Source organism: Lichenostomus cassidix, chromosome 1 (assembly GCF_008360975.1).
Source record: "Lichenostomus cassidix isolate B80296 chromosome 1, HeHo_3.0, whole genome shotgun sequence".
Taxonomy (NCBI): Eukaryota; Metazoa; Chordata; class Aves; order Passeriformes; family Meliphagidae; genus Lichenostomus; species Lichenostomus cassidix.
The window spans coordinates 18,472,176-18,482,070 of record NC_139479.1 but is presented as its reverse complement, the minus strand read 5'-3'; the positions used below and the strand labels follow the sequence as shown (position 1 = coordinate 18,482,070).

The 9,895-nt window shown below is 44.4% G+C and overlaps 1 protein-coding gene across 1 annotated transcript; it reads left to right on the top strand.

The window, feature by feature from the left end:
- Positions 1 to 1,632: 1,632 nt before the first annotated feature.
- LOC146444298 (uncharacterized) lies at positions 1,633 to 6,459 on the top strand. Its single transcript, XM_085052162.1, has 3 exons — positions 1,633 to 2,806; positions 5,291 to 5,338; positions 5,425 to 6,459. Exons 1-2 carry the CDS (start codon positions 1,658 to 1,660, stop codon positions 5,297 to 5,299), a joined length of 1,158 nt encoding a protein of 385 aa, XP_084908288.1. The 5' UTR covers positions 1,633 to 1,657; the 3' UTR covers positions 5,300 to 5,338; positions 5,425 to 6,459.
- The last annotated feature ends 3,436 nt before the right edge of the window (positions 6,460 to 9,895 follow it).

Below are 9,895 nucleotides of genomic sequence, written 5' to 3'. Positions count from 1 at the left end.
CAACCTTGTCTTAGTTTAGTTGTACAGACAGCTGTGACCAGGAGGTTGGACTATAGACCTCTCAAGGTTCCTTCCAACTTGAATCACTCTCTGGTTCTAACCAAATATTAATTTTGAATTAAAGTCAAGAAAACCTTAACCTTCAGAAAATTTTCATAGACTCTGTATAAATGCCTATCACCTGACTTAATAACAAGCCCATTGAATGGGTAAGTTTTAGAGAAATTATGGTATTATTATTATTTTAACAATGTCTGGTTCTGTAATGCCCCATTAAACTGAAATTGGAAGGAGACACTGCCATCTGTTTTGTTTGAATTTAAAAAAATAATTGTTTACCCAAATGAGAGTGAATTCATCTCAAGAATTAAATAAAGCCTGTTTTGTTCAGACTTCTGAACAAATTCCTGAAAATAATTGGAAAATAGTTGCTTTTTGTTACTCTAAATATTTCTTTGGAATTTATTAAACATTTTTTAAAAATCCCTAAAAGCCATGCTTTTACCTTACTTTTTTTCTTACAGAAGAATTCCTAACTTTGTTTTTCCTGGGATAAGTCTATTTGGACAAAAAAAAACTTTCATCTAAAATGTATCTCTTCTAGTCTTTCTGTGAAAATGAAATTGCTGTGATTTTTTTTTTTTTACAGAACTTTTGTCTGTATTGCAGTGGAATTGATCTATAGACATTTCAGCACAGCACTCAAGGCTGCTCCTCCAGAAGAGAGAGTGCTACAGAAGTGTTAGTGGAAGCAGCTGTGGAGTGGGTGCTTAATTCCACATAAGGAGCCAGCACCTAGCCTTGGCTCCAGTGAGGTTCAGCCTTCACCCAGCTGGTGACCAAGTGACTGCGATGGCCTGGTCCTGTTTCTGCAGAGGCCACCCTGTGTTTTGAGAGTGATGTCAGTAAGATATGTACAGCTGAGCCATATGAAGTGTTTGGATGTGACTAGGAAGAAATTGCCCATAGGGCTGCAGCTCTTTCAAGGTCTTCACATTCCTGGTTTTTACCTGGCATGGAACTCTGCAGGTCAGTTGCTAAGACACCTTGAGGAATCTTGGCAAGTGTTTGCTGAGTTTGGCCACTCAGTGCTTAGCTAGGACAGATGAATCTGTGTGACAGCACCCAAAATTAAAAAAAAAAAAAAAGGGGGGAAAGGCATTTTTCTATAAAGAGAAAAAGATGTTTATTTATACTGGAAGGGAGAAGTGATGGGGTACCATTATTCCTCAAAACGTTTGCTATGCTGCAGCAATAATAATGACAACGGGGACTGCTACTGTATGCCTACTACATATCCTTACAGAAGTTATATATACAGTGTGCATATATATTACATAGCATATAGTATATATAACTAAATATGGTGTACATGTTTCTATACGTGTGCATATACGTATATACAGGTGAGCGTTTGTATATACATATCTGTATAGCACGCACATGTACACACACGTATCGGGGGTTATTATTTCACAGAGACAGCCAGTGTTACCCTTCCAGCACTCCCATCCCGGTGTTCCAGCGCCGCGCCGTTCAGCCCCGGCACGTCCCGCGCTCGCGGCACCTCGGGGGCGGGGCGCGGACTCGGCACTCGGCCCCGCCCCCTGCGCGGCCCCGCCCCCCGCCGCGCGCGCCGCCCGGAGCCGCCGTGCCGATGCCACGTGGGAGGCGGCGGAGCCGCCGCCGCCGCCGGGCCGGAGTGGCGGCCCCTCTGACGCTGGGGACGGCGCTCGCCGGCCGCCGAGAGGAGGGGAGGTCGCGGAGCCCCCGGGATCGCACCGGCATCGCCGAGACCCGATGGGTGCTCGGCGCGGTGGCGCCCGGCTCGCGGCTCGGCCTCCCGGGCCTAGAGGCGCTGGCGGCGGCGGCCGGGCCTAGGGGCGGCTCCCCGCCCTGGGCGGCGCCCTCGCTGCTGCAGGTGCCGGCGGCGGCCCAGCCGGCCCCGCGGCGGGACGGCAGCGACCTGCCCGCCGGTTCGCCCGCCGCCCTGGCCGTGCTGCGGCTTCAGCCCGGCGCCGACGGCTCGGCGCGGGCGGCAGCGGCGGCGGCCGGGGCCGCGCCGCGCCTGCGGACCGTCTACGTGAACCCGCGCTGGCTGGAGCGCCAGGCCGCGCTGGGGGCGGCGGCGGCGGCCGCCAGCCCCTGCGCCGAGGCGGCGGCGGCAGCAGCGGCGAGCGGCGCGGCTGGGGCCCCGGTTCCGGCTCCGGCTCCAGCCCCGGCCCCCGCCCCGGCCCCGGCCCCGGCCCCGGCCTCGGCCCCGGCCCCGGCAACGGCGGCGGCGGCGGCGGGGCAGGGCGAGGCCGAGGCGGCGACCACCCCCTACGTGGGGCTGCGGCGGCCGCTGGGCTACAAGCTGGCCAAGGCCACCAAGGAACGGATCTGGCGGGGGGAGTTCATTGACCTCTTTTCCTTGCTCCACACAGAGCTGGCCCCCGAGCACGGCCCGCGCCCGGGGGACACGCTGGACCAGTGGGTCTCGGCCTTCCTGGTGTACGCCAGCGTGCTGTGCGAGAAGCACCCGGCGCGCTGCGGAGCCATGTTCAAGTACCTGGACACCATCCGCAAGCTGCACGCCACCTACGGGGGCACCTCGTGGATGAACTACGATGAGGACTTCCGGCGGCGGGCGGCCAAGAACCCCTCATTGCCCTGGGGCGACGTCGACTTGGACCTGTGGATGAAGTGGATGGCGCCCCTCAAGTCGCTTGTCCCCAGGCGCCTGCGTACTGACAGCGAGACACAGGCCTCACCGGCCCAGCCGCCACCGCCGGGCCAGAGCCCCAAGCAGGAGGAGAAAAGCCAGGTGTGATGGCCGATGGCCGCGCGTTTCTCTGCTCCGGTGGCTGGGCACGGTGCTCCCTCTGACGGGAAGAGGAGAAAGGGGCAGTTGGGGTGCCCACGCGTTGGTCGGCAGCTCTCATCTCATGGCACTGACCCTTCGCTCGTGCTGACCATAGGGACATGGTGTCACGGGTGCCCAGCTGGCCACCGTGAGAGGTGTGCACATTGATGGATGCTCTGAGCAAATGTTTGAGCATTTGTTGCTCCGGCCACCAGAAAACCGGAACCCCACTTATTCCCTCCTCTGTTATATTTTTTCATTTTCCTAAAGACATTAGAACAAAGATAATTGTGTGGTTTTGTTCTTTCTCTCTGAGTTGTCTTTAAAAAAAACAAATGAACTTTCTCAGCATTACAGTTATCTGTATGTAAGACAAAGAGTACAGACTTCTGTTACTATGGGAGCATGTGGGCAGTTGCAGGCACCGTGGGATGGCAAAAAATTGATATGAATAAAGATAAACTCCAATAAGAATGGTCACAGTGTGCAAATTCACTGTGATTTGAAGATTAATCCTGGTTTGGGGCTCAATAGATTTAATCCACAAGTTAGAGCCTGTTTTGTGGGAAAAGATGATGAGTGTGATTAGGAGAAGTAGGGAGGATTTTGTGTACTTGTTTTGCTTGCAGTGTAGGCATCACTGAATTGGTGTAACCTGTGGTGGATGCAGGCAGGTGTACCCTTTCTCCTGCCTGAGGCGTGACGCTGAGCTCCACAGCTACAAAGGGTTGCCTGCCTATATTAAGGCTTGTGCTGCTTCTCTTACACTGGTGACTGTAGTCTGCCAGATCCCCAGCACAGAAGATCATGAATGCTGAACGTTGAGTTTCATGCCAGCTCAATAGTGACAGAGAGATTCTGTTATATTGGCCATGTTTATTTCTAACTTCCTTTTTTTTTTTTTTTTTTTTTTTTTTTTTAAATGACTGTAGAAAGAATCTTTGCATTCCTGAAGAATTTTTGCTAATTTATCAGATGCTGTGCTTTCCTGGGATTGCCAGCACAGAGTGGCTAAGTCGTTTGGCTCATGTTAGCCTGATCCTTTTTCAAGGCATCTTTTGTGTTTGGTGTGTCACAGCAAGTCCCACCTTTGGTACCTATCAAAAGTAACTTCTCTAGGCCAACCTGTGACAAAGAAAGGGAGCAAACACCACACAGTAATATAGATAAACCCAGGCTTGTTGGCCTTGTGCCTTCTGTGGTTGATGCTCTGTGTTCTGCAACTTTTCCTGATATGTCTGTTTACATTTTTCATTCTCAAGATGAACAGCTCAGTTCTTGTTTTCCTACAGATCTTATGTGAGCACCAGATGGGCAATGGCTTATAGCTTTCATCTCATCTGAGACTGGACCTTCAGCTTGTCATGTTAACCACCCTTGTAACTTCTTCCACAGCAGCTGGTCTGTCAGTGCAGAGCTTTGCTCTGTTGTCTGCTGAAGCACCAGGGGTCTTGATTCCCTTTAAATTAACGGAAATTTCCTAGTCGATTTTTATCTGTGGCATTGATGTATTTTTTTCCCCAGAAAATGTGTAAAGAAAAAAAAATAAACATGTTTATTTTAACTAAGTTACAAAATACCAAAAGTGTAATGTTTGTAAAATGAGTAGTGCTTTAGCAGCACAATGAAAAAGTAAAACTTGAGCAATTAATCATTGTGGTTTCAGCCACCTTTCTATTATTAGAGCAGTTTCTATTGGTGGCATATAGTCTCTTACAACTGTTTAAAAATGTTCTTAACTGAAATAATGTTTTGAACAGCTGTCAAATGTAGATGAAGGCTAGGCTAAAGCTTATTGGGAAGGTTGCAGCAAGGAAGTGTTTTCTTGGAGGGGACCTGTGATTTTCCCCATATCTCACCAGCTCCTTGCAAGCTCTGTTTATGTTGTGTAAAACTATTTCAGCAAAATAAGATGTGACATCCCACTTGGCAAAAGAACTAGAGAATTAAAATGGGAGAGAATAGTTCTTTTATGGGCTTAAGACTTCGGACAGAATCTAAGCTTTTCTACATTCATGCTGTCAAGAGAAAGAGGAGGTGTTTTACAGAAACCATTTTTTCCAGATTGTTGGTTTGAACTGATTTTGTTTTTGTAATTTCAAGGGATGGCATTAGGCAGCCTGGCTGGATTTCATTTCCCCTTTTAGTCCAAGACTCCTTGAATTTCAGCATCATTTAGTTAAGTGCCTGCATCTCTGATTCTGCATTTCCACAGATGGTTAAACAGTAAAAAGTAAAGGTATACAAAGTGTTTTGTCTGAAGATAGCTGTCCTTTCTAAGGCACTGGTGAAGAGCTGTAACTAGTTTACATGGAAAGAGCAAAGTGAGGAATCCTAGTTCTAGTTTGAGTGCCACAATTGGCGTGTAAATAGGATAGCTGAGATTCATTCTTGCAAATTTATGTCTGTATGTATAATTTTAGACAATTCTCTTTTTTTCCCCAGACTCCATGAAAACAGAAGACCAGTTGGGATAGCAGTCAGACTAAGTGGGTGAGTTTATTTATAAAACTGAATAACTTTGGATCTTAAATATTTGCAGATTTGTTAAATACAGAATTTCTTATTGGTGCCAACAGCCTGACTCCGTTGGTGTTTAAGTGGAGCTCTGGTATTCTAGTGCATTCTTTTACCTCTGCTTCTGTTGCGTTGCAAGCTGTGCTAGAGAAGACGTAGGAAATTCATTTTACCCAATCAGCAATTGTAACAATGGACTACAAACCTGCAGAGCAAGCCAGTTTGCTGGAAAACAGGAATTCCTGCAGCGCAGCACTTGTCACAGACTATCCAAAGAGGGCAAAGATTCAGGAAGGTGAATAAATTGAACATTGGTTGAATGAGATCAGGAACGCTCTCCTGGAGGAGAACCCTGCCCTAAAATACTACTTTGAAAGTAAAAGCCAATTTAATGTGCAGATTAAACCTTCTCATTTGACCAAACTTGTGTGCAATCCTGGATCTTTGCAGACCACAACCGGACACTTCAAAACCCTGTATTATTATATTTGTTTAAAAAAAAAATAAATCATAACTTGTCTTGTTACAGCTGTTAATTTTGCCATTTCATTGAGAGTATCTGCAACATAAATGTGTATTTGACTCAAAAACGTATCATAGGTATAATAACTCAGGTTGTCAACAGAACTATTCTGTGAGTCTCATTATCCTCTCCATTGTTCTGCATTAACCATTTCTGTCATTGCCAGATAGTCCAATTGTGCATTACAAATTTTTTCATCAATTATAGTAATTGACCTAAGTTATAATTCTGTTCTTATCCTAGTAGAATACTTAAAATCCTGACCATCAGACTAGACCTTTGTAGTCTGGTGTTCATGAAAATCTTTTTCACTGGTTCACAGTTTTCATTCTGCATCTCAATATTTTTTCTTCTCCTTTTTCCTTGCATACTAGGGGGTATGGTCAAGGTAATACTATGATCCAGTAATGCGTATGATGGTAAGGGTTTGCCTTTAGTTGTTTCAGGAAAAAGTTGCCATTATCTCCTCTTCCTTTCTCAATAGTTCCAATAATATGCATAACATAAAGTGTTTGTAAATTGATATCAAACTGTTTGTGACTTCACCTAAATAAATTTTTATATTTAAGTGCTATTCTTACGGGTTTTTTCCTCCCTTGTTCTTGTATTGCCACTTCCCTTTTGTAATCGCTTTTTTCATCACTTGACTTTTTACACAATTTCTGGTTTTCAGTTATTAAAACATGACTGAATTTCAACTACTAAGTGAAAATAAATCAGCCTTTGGAATTTTCTTCCAATATTTTGCATAAAGACTTAATAATGTAGTTGTAGTTGTTGTAGCTTACTCATCTGCCCATTGTTGAAACAATGATAGGTAGCATGTATCAGGCCTTGAACGTGAAACAGTTTCTGTACTAAAATACCAGTATCTTAATGGCCTCCAAAGTAAAACTGATCTAGTGAATGTTGAGATTCCTGCATTTGCTACAGTAGAATATAGAGCACTTTTACAGATGGAATTGGAAGGTACAAAAGAACTTTTTGTTTTCAAGAAGGGGCTTAAGCTCAATCATCAGATCACTCCTGCTTTTTTTCCCTTGCCTGCTTGTTTTAAGAAATTAGAACTTGGTTACTTGCTGGTCTGTGCTGTGTTTCTTGCCATCAATTGCTACATGAGCTGCAGGCATCTACTCCTAAGCAAGTGCTGTAATAGTGTCAGGATTTGAGGAGAGGTGTGGGAAGAGGTGGATGTGGAGTGAAGAAGGATAAGCAGATACTGGTCTCATCTATCTCCCTGGTACAAGTGTGGGTCTTAACCTACTGACTCAGAGCAGCAAAGCAGCAACAGTTTTGGTTTTTTGTGTCCTCTTTGGGAGCAGCACAGCCAGCTGGAGTCTGAAACACTTCCTAATGTTCTTTGCTGAGTCCTTCTGCCAAGAATGTTTGGGGTTTGTTTGTGACTCTCTCCAGCTTTCATACAGTCTGGTGCCCTTCCTGGCACTTCATCACCTCCCAGCCTCCTGGTTGCTAATGGTGTTGGGTTGGACCACCCTGTCTTCCATGTCTGCTGAAGACAATTGCCAGAGCTCTACCTTGCTCTCCACTGTCAGTGGCTACTTTGAAGTTGCTGGCTGCTTTCATAATGAAACTCGTTTCATGTTATTGGCAGTGATGTTTTTGCAACATGTGGGACCTCCTCCCGCCTTTGCTGTTTTTCTTCCTCACTCTCTTTGAGCCACCCTGTAATTTCACTGTGGTAATTGTGCATCCTTGCTTTGGGGTTTATTGTTGCGTGTGTGCTTTACCCCTCAATGCTGTGCTGTAAGCTTCTGCAGGAAACTTCCTTTTACACTAGTTTCTCATTAAAACTGTTACACTTCAAGGGATTTCTTCAAATTTCAGCAGTTAAGTTGCTGCACGTGTTTGCCTCTGTCATTGACGCTGGGGATAATCCTTTAAGTGCTGTGTGAGGATAGAGCACACACTTGGAGAGCAGCTTGGGATTGAGCCATGATTCTGTTATTCTTTGAGTAACTGATCTGCAGTGGAAACCAGTGATACGTAGGAGTTATTTTTCTATAAATACTATTTCTGTAAGTCCTATTTCATAGCATGGGGGATGTCTCTGGTGTTGCTGCAGTTTCTTATGCTTTGCTCAAAAAATTTTGGACATTTTTACAAAGGTGCCGCTGAGCTTTTCACTAAGCCTCATGGAATTTCCAGTTGGGAACACATGTAAAATCTGTGGGAATTGGTTGGTTTGGGAGGACCAGCAGCTTACAGAAAGACAGTTTTCTGTCAGTTAATTAGAGTTAAGGAGCATACTTTTGAGGAGTAATTTCAAATAAGCTTATTTTTAGGGATTTCTAGCAGGATATATTTTCTTTCCCACAGATGTGCTGGATTGATATACATTGTTTTTGCAAAGAACAAATCAAAACTAGTGCAGTGTGATTCTGATAGCACAAAACAAGTTGCAACATAGGGATAAGATTTTAATATTATTAATTTTAAATTAATAAAATTACTTTAAATACATAAGTCTTTAAGCAAACTGATGTGCCTGGGGAGTTTAGAGTTGAGCTTTAGCAAAAGTAGAGTAAAATAAATGGGATTTCTAACTTTCACCTGTGTGCAGCAGTTCACTTTGAGGTATTTGAAACGTCTGAAAAGACAAGGCTGTTACTACTCTTCTGGCCTTATTAGCATAATGATGTGTCTTTAAGATAAGGTGACAGCAGAATATTTTACATGTGGGGTATCCTGTTGCATCTGCAGTTGAGCAAAATTACTTCCAATCTCCGATAAGATCCTCGCAGTTAGTGTGACTTCCAATTTAAGCTTCAAACGTTGCTTTCTCATCTTCCGCTGTCTCCAGTCATCTTACCAGCTTGGTTATCTTTATAAAAATCTGGTGAGCACAGCAAACGTTTTGAGGGCAGTGTCTGATCAGCCTGTCTGTATGTACAGAGCCTTTCACTTTGAGTGGGTAGTTCTGCCAAATTGTGTGGTCTAGCACAAAGAAAGTCAGAGTGTGTCTAAGTGTGGCTAGATGGAGAGCACACAGGAGGCTCCCCAGCTACCTGCAAGGCTTGTGTGGTTTTGAGAAGCCAATGGCATCGGCAGCATGTTTTTCTGTCCACTCCTCTGGTAAAATCAAACCCAAAAGCCCCAGAGACTGTTGTAACCATTGAGGGGAGGGATGTGACTCAGTTCTAACAGCCTAGGTGTTGGTGGAAATGTTGCCTACTTGTTATCAAACTTCTTTTTGGGTCATATGCTTTACAGGAACTGTAGCAATTGATTGTGTCTATGGGAATGCTTTCGGGAGTTCTTCCTGCAAAGAGATTATGTCTCTGAGAACTTGGCTGGAGAAATTAAAGATCGTATTTTCCCTTCTTTTTAAGTTTGGTTTTTACCCTATCATGAGGTTTAGCAGGCCTCAGCCCCACCCCATAAAGGACGTACATTTTGATCTATAAAATCTCCTGGGTCCAGCATTTATTTTTCTTCTTCACCTGGGAATTCTCATCAAAACCACTTGGCATCGTTTCAGTTTAGCAGTTTCCTGGCAATCAGCTAAAGAGCATGGAAATTTAAATAGCAGGAACATGTTTACCATATCTTACTATTTGTAAACTTGAAATAATTCAGTAAGTATTTTTACCTTTTTGGTGGTTGTTGCTCTTTCTTCACTTTAAAGAATACTTTCTTTTTCACAATGTCTCAGTGCAGTGTTGCTGTGTCAATATTTCCAAGGCAGCAGGGGAATGTTTACATAAAAAAACCAAAGTGTTTTCTTTAACTTTTTTAATTGCAAACATTTGTGTCCCTAAAATCCATTCCACAAAACTTAGGTAGCTTTTTTTTTTTCCTGTCTTTTCTGATTCTGTTCAAAGCTAAACCAGGATCACATTCAGTTTCCAGATTTTTTTTATTTTCTGAACCATGTAATAATGAGCATTTTATCTGAACCTGCATCAGCAGGTGTAGAAGATGCCACTTGCCACTTCAAATGGCAGTTCTGATGATCTGAAGTCAGGAGTGGTTGTTTAAAAACAGCTACA

Coding starts and splice junctions, on each gene's coding strand:
- LOC146444298 (XM_085052162.1), top strand. CDS start 1,658: ATGCCACGTGGGAGGCGGCGGAGCCGCCGCCGCCGCCGGGCCGGAGTG.